This window comes from Neolamprologus multifasciatus, chromosome 3 (assembly GCF_963576455.1).
Source record: "Neolamprologus multifasciatus chromosome 3, fNeoMul1.2, whole genome shotgun sequence".
Classification (NCBI taxonomy): domain Eukaryota; kingdom Metazoa; phylum Chordata; class Actinopteri; order Cichliformes; family Cichlidae; genus Neolamprologus; species Neolamprologus multifasciatus.
The window spans coordinates 7,837,301-7,853,650 of record NC_140441.1 but is presented as its reverse complement, the minus strand read 5'-3'; the positions used below and the strand labels follow the sequence as shown (position 1 = coordinate 7,853,650).

General features: G+C 39.4%; 1 protein-coding gene across 1 annotated transcript; it reads left to right on the top strand.

Annotated features, from left to right (window-relative positions):
- Nucleotides 1-1,149: 1,149 nt before the first annotated feature.
- Nucleotides 1,150-12,816, top strand: LOC146521378 (uncharacterized). Its single transcript, XM_085148939.1, has 9 exons — nt 1,150-1,236; nt 1,495-1,546; nt 1,762-2,025; nt 2,105-2,350; nt 2,437-2,616; nt 2,823-2,915; nt 4,697-4,795; nt 6,761-6,847; nt 11,434-12,816. Exons 1-9 carry the CDS (start codon nt 1,150-1,152, stop codon nt 11,475-11,477), a joined length of 1,152 nt encoding a protein of 383 aa, XP_085005065.1. The 3' UTR covers nt 11,478-12,816.
- The last annotated feature ends 3,534 nt before the right edge of the window (nt 12,817-16,350 follow it).

Sequence of the window (16,350 nt, the reverse complement as noted above, 5' to 3'; positions counted from 1 at the left end):
AAACTACAGATCACTGAGAGCAGAGGACATTTGAACTTTCTTTGTTTTGTTTTGTTTGTTTGTTTGTTTTACTTTGTTTTCATTTGGTTAACCAGTTAATGTTTTATTTTAAAGTATTTTGGTAAAACAGACAAAAAGTTGCAACTCATATTTTATGAAAAAGCCTTGATGATGAGGTCTCTTTAGTAATTAGAAAAAGTGAGTCCCCCACCTCTGTGTTTGAACCAATAGAAAGCTGGTGCTCAGAGGAAGAGGGCGGGCTTTACTTGGTGTCAGTGACAGAAATGAAAAAAAGCTCAAATGAGTGAGAAGGACGATGAAGGAAACATCTGTGCTGTGTCTGCTCTGTAAGTAGAATCTCTGTGTTTGTTTGAATTCTTGTACTTTGACTGTCTGCTCTCCTGATAACTGATGATGGAGGAGAAGACATGAAAAACAAATCAGGCTGAATTCAAGTTCAAAACACCACGAGGACCAACTGCAGGTCTGACTGACTCTTTATCTTTGCTCAGGAGTCGAGGAAACACAGCAGGCAGTGAAAAGCTGAACAGATTTCATCACAGTAGATGTCTTTGTGAGAGTTTTCATACAATTATGTTATTTTATTCAATGCTTTGTAGCCACACAGAGAAGAGCAGCTACCTGAAGGCAACAATAGTCGTTTATCTTACATTTACTTCCTTACTATATATGACTCTGGATACTGTAGCTCCTGTGAAAAAGAAAGCCTCAAATTTAGAAGTACTTGACTCCCTCTTATAAATCTCAACTTAAAACAGATAATTTGTGTACTGGAGAGGAAGTGGTGTCTCACTAATTTGGAAGATCATCATTTAGCCTGCAAAAGTAGTTTGCTGCTTTATTTACAAACAAACAAACAAACAAGTCATCAATAAAGTTAAAACATCTTACTGCACATCTTGGTTATAGAAAGATTTGAAGAAAATAAGAACAACCCTACGTTTTATGACTGTAGTCAGGCTGACAAAAAGTCAGCGCTCTCTTGAGCAACCATTTCTTTCATGGAGTTGTTCAGAAATAAAAGTACTATAGCTACTTTCAACACCACTGATATCTATTTAGACTATTTTTCTCCAAGTGATATTTTTGAGTTCAGTAATTTCAGCAATTACATCCTCCAAACCATCAATGCGTCATGTAGAGCCCATTCCTACAAGACTGCTCAAGACTACATCTGACACCAAGAAGGTCTATAAGCTGACACTGATGGCCACAGTTGGTGTGTGGATTGTGTTATGTTTTAATTAAAATTTTGTCTTGTGTACCCAGTTTTTTTATGAGGAGAATGAAGAGTTGTTATCTTATGCCAGTAAAACAATTACTCCAGAAATCTTTGGATGTGGTGTGAAATGTTGCTAAGAAAGAATGTAACCATTAACAAAAAAAGTAATAATACGGAGGCCTCATAGAGGCACAGTTGTTGGTGCTGTTTGTGTGGAGTTGTTCGTTATGTTCAGCTCAAATTAACCTGAGTGTCATTTCTCTTTAGTTCTGATCTCACTGCTGAGCTGCACAACAAACCAAGGTCAGTAACCTTCTTCTGTCACAGTTTAAACCTGAGAAATGCTCACTGATATGACCTGATTGGGTTCATGGTTCACAATGGAGCTCTCATATAAAACTGATGAAATGAAGGATTCATTAGAGAATTATAACAGTTTTGACAAAAGTATAACAAATCCAATATCTTTATTTATTTATTTATCTTCCAATGTATTTTTCTCATTTTAACCCTCACAGCTCGTCTGACTGTGAGTCCCAGCAGCTCTCAGATCTTTAAAGGATACTTTGTGTCTCTGAGTTGTGAGGAGGACGACAGCTCTGCTGGATGGACTCTGAGGAGAAACACAAGTAAACAACACAGGAGTCAGTGTACAGATGGGTGGGGAAAACCAACTGGTTCCTCCTGCAACATCAGCTACACCACCACATGGGACAGTGGAGTTTACTGGTGTGAGTCCAGAGAGGGTCCCATCAGTAACATGGTTAACCTGACAGTCACTGGTAAGCTGAGTGTGTGGAGTTAGTGTTGATGAAGCTGTGTGTAAATGGATGAAATGCTGTAGTTTGTCTCTGTGTTGAGGTGGATCAGTGATCCTGCAGAGTCCTGTCCTCCCTGTGATGGAGGGAGATGACGTCACTCTGCTCTGTAAAACAAAGACCACTCCCTCCAACCTCCCAGCTGCTTTCTATAAAGATGGCTCCCTCATCAGGAAGCAGCCTACAGGTCACATGACCATCCAGCATGTTTCCAGGTCTGATGAAGGCCTCTACAAGTGTGACATCAGCGGTCATGGAGAGTCTCCATCCAGCTGGATCACTGTCACAGGTGACACACTCACCTGTCTGTGTTTCTGCAGCTTTCAACATTCACAATGTGACGACAACTTAATGACTGTGTTTGCTTTATTTTAGGGGAACACACCACCACACCTCCACCTACATCCACACCTCCACCTACATCCACACCTCCACCTACATCTACCTCCGCTCCTGTTCTCTCTGTGTTGTCATCTGTTGGATCAGTCTGTGTTGTGGTTCTACTGGTGTTACTGGTTCTGCTGGTGAGACGATGTGTTCACAGGAAACCTGAAGGTGAAACTCAGAAAATTGCATTTCAGATGTGTGTGGTTTTCCTTCAGGACATAATCTTGGCAGTTATTAAATTTGTTTTGTATTTATACTGAAAGTAACTCCTGTTTGTTACAGGGGTTACTTTACAAATGTAGAATTTCTTTGATTAACAGTCAATTACGGAATTTGTCCGGACTTATTTTGCCGTTAAATTTTGATCATTTCAGCTCAACAAGAAAAAGCTCGAGAAGAATGCATCGCAAATGACATCACGTACAGTTATGTTAAACAATCCAAACAGACAACCAAACATAACAGAGGTATTTTTTTTCCTCTTTTTGATGAATTGTTTGAAATATATTTTTATTAAATGAGAACACTAACATGGAGATAAAATCCTAGAATTCTACCCATGAAAACTGGAACATAAACTACTCGGATCAACAGCAGCAATATTGCTGGTCAGGTGATTGCATTACAAAATATTAAAAAGCTCCAACTGTACAATTATGGTTCAGATTTCTAGTTCAATGACTCCAATTAGTTGAGGTGAAGCACAACAGACAGCTAAGAGCTATAGCTCTAATGATGCTTTAATAAAATTTTAACAGCCATAGTTTTAAACCTCCATACCCTGTTCAGTTGTTATGAAAAAGTAAAATCTAAAAAAACATAAACCAAAACAGTTTTTGTCACAATCTGTGAACATTTTTATTTAAATTTTATTTTATTTACCGAAATTACAACAATAGTCGCCTCAATTTGCTTTATATTGTAAGGTAGACCCCACAATGATACATACAGAGAAAAACCCAACAATCATATGACCCCCTATGAGGAAGCACTTTGGAGAGCGTGGGAAGGAGAAACTCCCTTTTAACAGGAAGAAACCAAAAGACATGCCGTGGAAGAGAGCCAGAGATTAATAACACGTATGATTCAGTGTAGAGACTAACTAACTAACTTCTGTTTCTTACAACTATTTCTGTTGTAAAGTTGGACATTTTAACACATCTATGGAGACATTCTCACTGTTACAGCCATCCTCAACTGGACATTTGTTGAACTGCGGTTTTGGCATTTCGTCTTCATTCTGCTGGAATTGAGGGTGTGATATCATGTAATTTGACTCTGCTGTAGTATAGTATATAGTATAGTCCTATTTTGAAGCAAATTCCCCAACTGAAGATTTTAACTAACACCATTTAATCAGCTAAGAACTAGAAACACAGATAACAAAAAACTCAGAGACACTATGAAATATTAAATTATACTCCAAAGATTAAATACTAAAATAGTTAAAGAACATAATTTCCTTCACAAAGCCAAAAATAAATATTGAACCCACAAAAATTCTAAACCCAAGGTTAATGACCCGTGGACCCCAAGAGCTTGTAAGACTTTGGTCAAACTTCACAATGCAAACATTTTTGGAATGTGTTTAAGGATACGATGTTCTCTGATCTGAACCTCTCCAAGAGTTTCACTTGGTGTTTGTTTGCTGCTGATTGTTTCTGACTGTGATTAACAATGATTCATATAAGGGATAAGAACTTTATGAAGCATGTGAGAGATGGTCAGAGGTAGAATAATGTGTATAGTTGTGATAAGAAAACAAACATCTTACTGATTTGAAATTTGGAATTACTTTTTTACAATTATATTAAAATTAACATTCAATTTTTTTAATTTTTTTTATTTTCTTTGTCTAAATCTAAAAGGTTCCAAGGTTGTTGGTGTGTGTGCTAGATTGTGTGTTTGTGGTCTGTGGTTGACTGAAGCTAACAGCTCTGCAATCATCCAGCATCCTGTATAAGATGAAAAAGAAGGTTTAACAAAAAGGGTGCAGGTGTCGCATCACTTTAGATGGTGTTAGATTTAGTTGTTGAATTTAAAAACAGAATGAGAAATGATTAACAATTGGATTAAGTCAAATTACTCAAATTGTTGTAAAAGTAATTTGGACTTTTAACTTTTGTTGTTTGAATAGAAAAAGTAAATTTTTTGTAGTGAAGATTTCTACAGTATTTGTATTTGTATTTAAATGATCAGCTATCAGCTGTTCTGCACTGATGTCCTCTGTGTGTTTTTTATTGTGCAGAGTCTGATCCAGCTGCAGTTTATTCAATTGTGAAAATTGAAGATGTCAGTTATGGACAAATGATCATCAAAGAGAAGAAAAACAGATCAAAGACGAGAGGTACAGCTGCTCTTCTTTCTCCATCATGGTTCTCTTCTGTGGACAGGAACTGAAGCTTTGAGTTAATCTATATGCTAACATAAGAACGCTAATGCACTGATGGTCAGTAGGTCTGTTAATTATATCAAAAATGTTAAGTAGCAAGCTAATATTTACTAATTGGCAAACAGCAGATGGAAATATTGAGTCCTATAATGTTTTTTTGGTTTGGTTAGTCACCTGGAGTTTAGAAATTACAATTAGCCAGCTAATCATTTTACGCACCCAAGATAATAAATTGTTCCCACAAGGTAACAAATCACCCTGGCAGTCTGTCCAGGATGTATCCCGCCTCTTGCCTTATGACAGTTGTGATAAGTTCAAAAAATACCTTTGAGAAAACAACAAGATCCATTGTTGTTACCATCAGTGTGAGAGGCAGCTTAAAATAAATCAGCGATATTTAGAAAATGTGTGTCTGGGCAGCTGACGTGATTCATCATTGTGCAAAATAAAATTTCCAATTCCAACTTGAACCATGGAAGGTTAACAATTTGTGAACTAACTTCAGAGCAATCCTGCTGAACTTGGAGGTCTATAAGTTAAAACACAACAAAATGCATTAGACATCCAACTGAAAGAATGAACCAGTGGGAAGGAAAAACTCCCTTTTAACAGGAAGAAACCTCCAGCAGAACCAGGCTCAGGGAGGGGCGGCCATCTGCTGCGACCGGTTGGGATGAGAGAAGGAAGACAGGATAAAAGACATGCTGTGGAAGAGAGACAGAGATTAATAACAGATATGATTCAATACAGAGAGGTCTGTTAATACATAGTGAGTGAGAAAGGTGACTGGAAAGGAAAAACTCAATGCATCATGGGAATCCCCCGGCAGCCTACGTCTATTGCAGCATAACTAAGGGAGGATTCAGGGTCACCTGGTCCAGCCCCAACTATATGCTTTAGCAAAAAGGAAAGTTTTAAGCCTAATCTTAAAAGTAGATAGTGTCTGTCTCCTGAATCCAAACTGGATTGTGCATTGTGGGTCCATATATGAAACAGTTTTCTTAGTGCCACAATTGGCCTTAACTTAATAGCCTATGCTCAGGTCGACCTTAAATAGATCAGATTTGAGGTAGGTTGTAATGATTGGCAGTGCTGTAACTGAACATTTTTTGATGCATGCTCAATCATCCAGGTAAGTAAATCCCAAAAGGTTGATTCTGTTCATCTGGACGTAACGTTTTGTGGGAGAAACGTTTTGTCACCAAGTGAATTCTTTAGTCATGATCAAGGAACTGACCTCCCAGCCCAATGTTCATTCAGTGGGCTAGGTTACATTATTGTACAAATGTACTGTTTATGAGTCACTTGGATAAGTGACGAAACGTTTCTCCAATCGAAAACGCTACGTCCAGATGAACAGAATCAACCTTTTAGGCATAACTGAACATGTGAGTAAAATGCCCAGATGTGCTTGCTGTCTTGTTTAGGCACAAACATAAGTTGTTAGCATCGTGAACGTGTTGTTAGAATAAAATGTCTGAAGAAACAGACTGAAGAGACCAAATGTCCTTTAAAGCAATGAAGCAAGTTCTGCATGTTTAACCACAGCACCTACTTCCTGTTGATGATTCTAGCCTGAAGCTGAAGGGACTTTTCACCACAGTGAGTTCTGGTTTGTCCAATGGCAGTGTTGATGCTGTGAGAACTTGTTTGTTTGGTGCTCTGTGGTGAAGTGTGTCAGACTGCACTGAGATGAAGGTGCAATCTCTGTGGTTGTGCATCTTGTTTTTCACACAAACACCTACAAGTTCAATGCAATCAATTCTTGTTTCTCAGCATAGGTGTAAAGAAAAAAAAAACTGTGAAAACCTGAAGCTAGTTGCAGAACATATAACTTAATTTCTGCATGATCAAACTATATAAAAATACTATTGTACCTGAAATATAATTTTTGTTTATCTGTGTGGGTTTTTCCTGCAGAGAATGACACAGCTGTAGTCTATTCGGCAGTGAGAACTGAAGACATCAATTATGGACAAATAGCTGTTACACCAAAAAGGAAAAGAGGTACTCTTTATGTTCTTGTCTTCAAGCTAAGCTAAGCTAAGCTAAGCTAACCAAATCATTTCTCAAGCTCAGGATATCAAACAGTTTTATCATCATTTGAGAAATAAAAATGTTTTTTACTACTCATTTAAAGTATAAAACAGAATGTACAGTGGGGAAAATATTTATTTGATTCTCTGTTAAATTTGTAAGTTTGCGCACTTACAACTAAATAAAGTCTATGTTTTTTATGTTTTCATTGTAACGGAGAGAGACATAATATTGTCCCAAATTCTAAATATTGAGGATAAGACCAAACCAACACTGGCCCAGATGAGTTCAGTCAAACAATGATTTTATTGAACACACGCGTGGGAAGATGTACACTGCAACACATCAGCGTAGATCTTCGCCCAAAAATACACTTCAGAATGCTTTTAATATACAGTGGGGCAAAAAAGTATTTAGTCAGCCACCGATTGTGCAAGTTCCCCCACTTAAAATGATGACAGAGGTCAGTAATTTGCACCAGAGGTACACTTCAACTGTGAGAGACAGAATGTGAAAAAAAAATCCATGAATTCACATGGTAGGATTTGTAAAGAATTTATTCGTAAATCAGGGTGGAAAATAAGTATTTGGTCAATAACAAAAATACAACTCAATACTTTGTAACATAACCTTTGTTGGCAATAACAGAGGTCAAACGTTTACTATAGGTCTTTACCAGGTTTGCACACACAGTAGCTGGTATTTTGGCCCATTCCTCCATGCAGATCTTCTCAAGAGCAGTGATGTTTTGGGGCTGTCGCCGAGCAACACGGACTTTCAACTCCTGCCACAGATTTTCTATGGGGTTGAGGTCTGGAGACTGGCTAGGCCACTCCAGGACTTTCAAATGCTTCTTACGGAGCCACTCCTTTGTTGCCCGGGCGGTGTGTTTTGGATCATTGTCATGTTGGAAGACCCAGCCTCGTTTCATCTTCCAAGTTCTCACTGATGGAAGGAGGTTTTGGCTCAAAATCTCACGATACTTGGCCCCATTCATTCTGTCCTTAACACGGATCAGTCGTCCTGTCCCCTTGGCAGAAAAACAGCCCCATAGCATGATGTTTCCACCCCCATGCTTCACAGTAGGTATGGTGTTCTTGGGATGCAACTCAGTATTCTTCTTCCTCCAAACACGACGAGTTGAGTTTATACCAAAAAGTTCTACTTTGGTTTCATCTGACCACATGACATTCTCCCAATCCTCTGCTGTATCATCCATGTGCTCTCTGGCAAACTTCAGACGGGCCTGGACATGCACTGGCTTCAGCAGCGGAACACGTCTGGCACTGCGGGATTTGATTCCCTGCCGTTGTAGTGTGTTACTGATGGTGACCTTTGTTACTTTGGTCCCAGCTCTCTGCAGGTCATTCACCAGGTCCCCCCGTGTGGTTCTGGGATCTTTGCTCACCGTTCTCATGATCATTTTGACCCCACGGGATGAGATCTTGCGTGGAGCCCCAGATCGAGGGAGATTATCAGTGGTCTTGTATGTCTTCCATTTTCTGATGATTGCTCCCACAGTTAATTTTTTCACACCAAGCTGCTTGCCTATCGTAGATTCACTCTTCCCAGTCTGGTGCAGGTCTACAATTCTTTTCCTGGTGTCCTTCGAAAGCTCTTTGGTCTTGGCCATGGCAGAGTTTGGAGTCTGACTGGTTGAGGCTGTGGACAGGTGTCTTTTATACAGATGATGAGGTCAAACAGGTGCCATTCATACAGGTAACGAGTGGGGGACAGAAAAGCTTCTTACAGAAGACGTTACAGGTCTGTGAGAGCCAGGGATTTTCCTTGTTTGAGGTGACCAAATACTTATTTTCCACCCTGATTTACGAATAAATTCTTTACAAATCCTACCATGTGAATTCATGGATTTTTTTTTCACATTCTGTCTCTCACAGTTGAAGTGTACCTCTGGTGCAAATTACTGACCTCTGTCATCATTTTAAGTGGGGGAACTTGCACAATCGGTGGCTGACTAAATACTTTTTTGCCCCACTGTATCAGGGCTCCGCCCCTTCATGCGTCAGACAAGAATATGACATCAGTTACAGTAAATGATCAACTTAAAAGCTAAAAACACACAGAGAAGTTCCTCTTTCTATCACATTCTTCCTACATGGCAACCAAAAATAATAAAAGAATAGATAAATTAATATTATTAAAGTTATAGATGGATTTGCATGTCATTGAAGGAAATAAGTATTAGATCCCAATCAAAACGTGATTTAGCACTTGGTGGAGAAATCCTTGTTGGGAAGGGCAATTACTTGTCATAAGTCACCAGGTTTGCACACATCTCAGGAGGGACTTTGACCCACTCATCTTTACTGAAACCCTCTAAATCCTTAAGTTTTCTTGGCTTCACCTCAAAACATCAGCTCCCTCCTCAGATTTTTAATAGAACTGAGCTAGGCCACTCCATGACCTTAACGTGCATCTTCTTAAGCAATGCCTTTTTTGCCTTTCTTGTTTGTTTTGGGTAACTGAAACACTGGAAAACCAATGCTGACCGATCTTCAGTGTTCTGGCTGAAGATCGGTCAGGCATAGAGATTCTCTTTCTAGGTTCTCTTCGCTTCCTAGATGTTGCTCTAGAGGGTAGCATCCATTGACGTTGTTCTGTATCCTTAGCAGAAACACAGGCCCAAATCGTAATGCTACCACCTCCATGGTGTTCTTTGGATCATACTCTCTTCCTCCAAACACAGCAACTTGAGTTAATGCCAGAAAGTTGATTTTGGTTATTTCTTCTTTGAAAAATGTCGGTGTTTACTGGTAAACTTAAGACAGCCTGACCATTGGCCTTTTTGAGCAGGGGAACCATGTGGATTGTGAAAGAGTTAAATACATCCTGGTGTAGTGTGTTACCAGTGTTGTTCTGAATGGGGTGAATGGGGTGTCTGTAGCTCAGGTGGCAGGTCAGCCACTAATCAGAAGGTCGGTGGTTCGATCCCAGGCTGCCTCCTGGCTGCATGCCAAATATCCTTGGGCAAGATACTAACCCCATGTTTGCCTACTGGTGGTGGTCAGAGGGCCCGGTGGCGCCAATGTCCGGCAGCCTCGCCTCTGTCAGTGCGCCCCAGGGCAGCTGTGGCTACAATGTAGCTTGTCATCACCAGTGTGTGAATGGGTGGATGACTGAATGTAGTGTGAAGCGCTTTGGGGTCCTTAGGGACGAGAAAAGCGCCATACAAATACAGGCCATTTACCATTTTACCATTCTTGGTGAATGTGGTCCTAACTGCCTTCAGATCATTAACAAGCTACTCCTGTGTGGTTTTGGGCTGATCCACTGTCTTTCTCATGACCATCTTTACCCTGGGAAGCAAGAAAAACATGGAACTCCAAACAGAACGTGATTGATGGTCATTACGTTTAACTTTGAGTCTTGCAAAGCTGCTCTGGAAATAAGCATAATAAGCAATAAGAAGAGTTTGGAGATTGTGTATCTATTATCCTGTCCTGTAGAGTGAAAGACAGACAGTTTCCCATTCAATCATACCATAAACTACAGCCAAACTTAAAGCCAATAACAGTGTGTCTCTATCAATATACTTCCTTTGGAGCATTAGCTGTAGCAAGCCACATACACTATGTACTTACTAACTATTGCATTTCCATATTATGAAAGTTTAACACTAACTGCCTACAATAAATGCATGTGCAGGTTCTTTTAAATCTATCTGCAGCTTTTGATCCAGTAGAAGTGTTTTTTTTTTTTCTCAACATCTGTAGCTCACAGTAGCTGAGGTTAAATTTTAGGTCCTAGTTTTTTTTTCAGTTTGAAATTTACTGGGTCAGAATTTACACACCCACGCCTCACTTCCCTGCTACACAACCACTGTGCACTACTGCTCACCTTTACTCTCTGAAACCTCACTGCTCTCTCACCCAGTGAACATCCCACGTAGACAGAGAGTCAATGCTGTTTCTGTGCCGGCAGAACAAAACAACTAATCTGTCCAATGTTTTCCTGAAATATTTTGCTAGACCCATCAATCTGCCCATTTTCTTAGCTGCTTATCTAAATTAGTCACGTGGGGAGCTGGAGCTTACCCAAAATGGGTTGTATCCTCATGAGGTATACCCTGGAGAGGTATCCAGTCTAACACACTCTGTCTTTGTATGAAATGTGGCTAAATCTTGCAGCAAAGCCACAATTCACAGATAAGACAACAACTAAATATGTACCCGAGTCTATCAAAACAGCATCCAGTAGTGAACAGAAACAATATTTCATGGTTCCTGTTTTTATGAATTGCTGTTTGTCTGAAAAATATTCTGTGAGAAGCTGGAAGCAACAAAAGATTTGACTTTTAACGTCACTGAATGTATTTGATGCAAACATTTCAGCTTTGTGGGTTGCAGGTTTGACTGGTGTGAATTTCAGAAAGTAGCTACAGCGTGGGCGGTACAGAAGCTCTGTGATTTGTGTCTGAGGTGGTTCTCAGTAAAATCTGAACTGTGTGACGCAGAGAGGCGGAAATTAAAGTTTTGCTTGAACTGCAAAGCTTGTAATCATATTTCATGATGTTTGAACTGTGTGTTTGTGTTCAGACTTTAAACCTGAGCCAGACGTCATCTACTCTTTACTGAAGTAGTCCACCAGTCCAACCACTGACGTCCAGCTGCTGGTCTCTAACTGGTCCCCCCAGCACCTCAGACCAGAAGACATCCACATGTTCAAAATATTTTTATATGTTTGACATCTTTTTCTTGTTAATTTAGACACATGTGATTTAAAAATCAATTCTTAAATTTCAACTTGAGTTTAAGCGTGTATTTTCATGCAAGTCATGTTTTATGTTCTCAGTAACTTTTCTGTTGTATATATTATTTATGTTTTTCTGGCCTTTGCTGACATGGTTATGTCAGATTAATAAACTTTTGTTCACATTTGTTTTCCTCGTGTGGTTCTGTGGGTTTCACCAAGTTGCAGATGGAAAATTTGACTTCTTCCGGATTGGTTGTGGCTAACCAATCCTCGCCCCATTTCACTGCAGAAAACAAAGAATAAGCATCAAACCACAACACAAGCAACATTCAGTGTATATAAAGTGCACGGAAACATTCAAGTGAAGTGCTGAGTGTCTATAGAGTGAACTAACCCAGAAACCGAACAGTAGCTGTGATGAAATAAAAAATGGATTCACATTAACTAATTATTTAATTGTAAGAGAAATAAGAAAATTAACCGCTATAATCTTTTTTACATTTTTAAATTATTATAACCTCAAAATTTGGTATTTGTGTGTTTGTCCAACACAGCCGTGGGTTAACCTGGTCTATGACAGATGTTTTACAGCTGTTTGTTTGAGGATTGTAAAGCTGTTTATGTCAGCAGTGTTATATTTTCTTTATTCATAATTGAATACTAATACTACTATTCAATTCAATAGTAGTATACTATACGAATACTACTATTGAACGCATTTTAAATGTGCTGCCACCTACTGGTAAAACTGAGTGTTACAGCAGACCAGCTGCTTTACAAATTACACCAGTTTAAACTCTAAATAAAAAACAAAACAACTCGTTCACCATCAAACCAACAGGAATTAGAATTTGGTGCAGTTTACTCACATGTTGTCTTTAGAAACTAGAAGTTATAAGATGTCCATTTGGGTGTGACACATGGACATCTTAGCAGGGAGCATCTCATAGGAAGAACTTGGAACTTTGCAGGAACCAGAGTGTCTGAAATGAAAAAAAAAAGTAAAGGTAATTAAAGTTTAGACAGGAGGGATAAGGAGAGAATAATAGCTCAATTTTTTTTAAAATAGGAGTAGAGTCAGTGAGGTCAGACATTCCAGTGGATTCCAGCATAAAGTAAAAGTATAAAAAAGGGGACCTATTTTTACTTTTGATTTTTAATCTCCGGGCCTCCTCCCAGTGTGACATGCCTGGAACACCTCACCCAGGAGGCGCCCAGAGGCATCCTTGTCACCTCAGCCGGCTCCCTTTGATGTGGAGGAGCAACGGCTCTACTCTGAGCCCTTCCCAAATGGCCGAACTTCCCCCCCTTCTCTAAGTGAGAGGCCAGCCACCCTTCGGAGGAAACCCATTTCTGTCGCTTGTATCCGCGATCTCATTCTTTCGGTCATTGCCCACAGCTCGTGACCAGGTGAGGGTAGGGATGTAGATCGACTGGTAAATTGGCTAAAAGCGAAGCCAGAAAAAGATTAAAAAATATTAGAAAAATACCTCACAAAGTTCTGCATAATTTCACATTCATTTTTTCATTTGTCTCTGTAGACACGCACAGCCTCTATGATGCAGCAGGGGGCGTTGCAGCACCTTCAGTGTCACTGCTTCACTACAAGCGCGCTAAAATCCCCCAAATCCGACACTCCCCCTGTTTTCTGTCCCGTTACTAATTTCAGATTGTTTACCAACTGTTTGATGACATCAGCTTTTCTGCTGTCTTAAAAGTCATGTTTCTGTTTTTGTCTCTGTTTATTGCATGTTTCTGTTAAGTATTCATTAATTCAGTGTCCTTTGTGTTTTTAGAGATCAGCTGTTACCTTATACTTACAGATACTGAATGAAACAAGTGGCAACACAAACATAGCACTGGTATGATGTGAGTACAGATAATCACTGATTTGGCTATTAGCGTTCAGTATCCATTGATGAGCTTTAATTGGTTGACACACTGTTTTACATTCACGAGTACACAATGGTTTCTTAATTTAGTCATTTATTTTTCAGTGTTGTTGTGTTTGTTTGTTTTTTGTTGTTTTACTTTGTTTTGTTTTTTCCAATATCTGCTTTGTTTTCTGACATGTAGAACCGATCATGGTGTTAGGGGTTTAACCACACATGATTGTTTCACTCTCAGGCCTAACCTTCATGTGTGTATGTTCAGAGTCTTTCCTGGTGGGTATTAAATTTGGTCATCTCAGAATTAAATCTTTGCTCTTTGCTGTTAATGTTGTGCTGGTATCTTCACTGAGTGATGGCCTCAAATATTTGGTTAACGGAGTGCTTTGAACACTGGGATCACAACTGAAACTTGGAGGCCATGTTGTTTTCTTTTTTTCTTCAGTTTTTTTGACAGCCAGAATTTACTGTATTTGGATGAGAGGGACATTCCAAGGTATCAGCTAACACTAGCTAGTTAACCTCAACCAGGAAGTAGCGCTGAATACATCACAGTCATCTTTAAATGAGGATAATCTTTATCTACAATTAAATAAAACAGTCACTTTCTTAGGAACTCCTCTTGCTCACTGTATTATTCCATCCATCCGTCAATTTTCTTCTTCTTACCAGGACTGGGCTGCAGGGACAGCAGCCTAAGCAGAAATGCCCAGACCTCCCTCTTACCGAACACAAAGGCGTTCCCAGACTAGCTGAGAGATATTACCTCTCTAGTGTGTCCTGTGTCTGCCCCGGGGCCTCCTCCCGGTGGGAGTTGACCAATTACCCAGGAGGCAACTCGTCAGACACTCAAACAACCTCAACTGGCAGACTTCAATGTGGAGGACTAGCGGCCCTACTGGGATACTTACACTCCTCCACTTGGGGCAGGAACTCGTCCCTGACCCTGACTGGGCACGCCACTCTTTTCCGTATGAGGACCATGGCCTTATCCCCCCCAGTCCCACGTTCTTTTCATGTATTGCTGCTTTTGCTGCAATTTTGACTTTTGCGAATTAACCTTTTTGTGATATGTTGTTAAAATGAGGAGAAAATGATCACCTCTTCACTGGGGTGAAGAATTCGGCCACTGTGGCATGAAGGTACAAGAATAAATCAATTTACACATCATATTCCCTCATGCTGTACAGAACCTGTGATGTCCAGACGATATTCCTCTTGTGTTCTGCTGGGAATACAAGCTACCACTGCCTTCTGCATGGTCAGCTTCCCAAACTGTTTAGCTATGGACTGTTGTGCTGTCGCCCTCACAGTGGTTCAAAACACCACGAGGACCAACTGCAGGTCTGAACTGACTCTTTATCTTTGCTCAGGAGTCGAGGAAACACAGCAGGCAGTGAAAAGATCAAATCATTCACTCATTATATCAACACAGCTGGACACATGACTTTACTGGGTTATTTGAATGCAGTAGATATTTTCCATATAATCACAGTGTAGTCAGTGCAAATTAAAAAATATATATATAACACTAGAATGTGAGCTATGACAAACACAAAACTCAAAATACCTTGTCAACGACACAGGAACCACAATACTGTGTAGATTTCCTCGACATTCAAAAGACATGTTTGTTTAACTGGTGATTCTAAAATGGCTAAAATGGGTGTGAATGATATTCTTCACTGGACTGATGACCTGCACACCCTGTAACAGCTGGAATCGATCAATGTCAGCTTTTTAGGTTTACACATTTTTCAAGCTTTTATACAAAATTTATTGAAACATGTTGCTGGCATCTAACTGAAAATATGCAGAAGTATGAAAGAGTGATGATAAATGGTTAACATATCTTCCACAAGCTATATTTATGATTACACACTGAGCAGATACATCAGAAAGAGACGAGTTTGTGTGTTTGTCAGCTGTTTGTGTGGAGTTGTTCTTTATGTTCACCTCAAATCAACCTGAGTGTCATTTCTCTTTAGTTCTGATCTCACTGCTGAGCTGCACAACAAACCAAGGTCAGTAACCTTCTTCTGTCACAGTTTAAACCTGAGAAATGCTCACTGATATGACCTGATTGGGTTCATGTTGCACAATGTGAAGTCTAACAGATCATCAGTTTTTCATTTTAACCCTCACAGCTCGTCTGACTGTGAGTCCCAGCAGCTCTCAGTTCTTTGAATATGACTTTGTGACTCTGAGCTGTGAGGAGGACGACAGCTCTGCTGGATGGACTCTGAGGAGAAACACAAGCACACAACAGAGGACTCAATTGCATATTTTGATATTATATAAGGTATTGACTTAAATACTTAGTGACGAGAGCCATCATGTTTAACTTTACATTACTTTTAATTTTTTTTCTGTATTTTAATATTATCACACCTGCTTCTGGACAATGGATTTCTAAGGTACTGTTAATGTATTGTACCATTTAAAATAAATATATATATGTATAAAAATGCAAAATCATGGTTTTGTTGTATAAACATTGCCTTGGTTTGTCTTTTAGGCAGTTGTGTTAACACTTGTATGCATATTTTTAACCACAAAATTGGGTTTTATCTGCCGGACATGTTTTGTCCCTTATCTCAAGAATCACTGGAACACAAACACTTTCTCTGCTTGTGTTTATCACTGCCAGCACAGAGAAATGAAGTAAACTGAAGTAAACTTAATGTCATTCTGTGGGATTGTGCACAGGAAAGGAAGAAAAATAGAGTTTTCTAGCTGTCAGTTTATTTCTGTCATACTTATCACTGTGGTTCCTGATGAGCGTTCACTTTTTTTTAGTTTTAGTTTTTTTTAGTTTTCTTAGTTTGCATCCATTGATCTCTTCATATGTTAACTATGAATGTTAAGCAG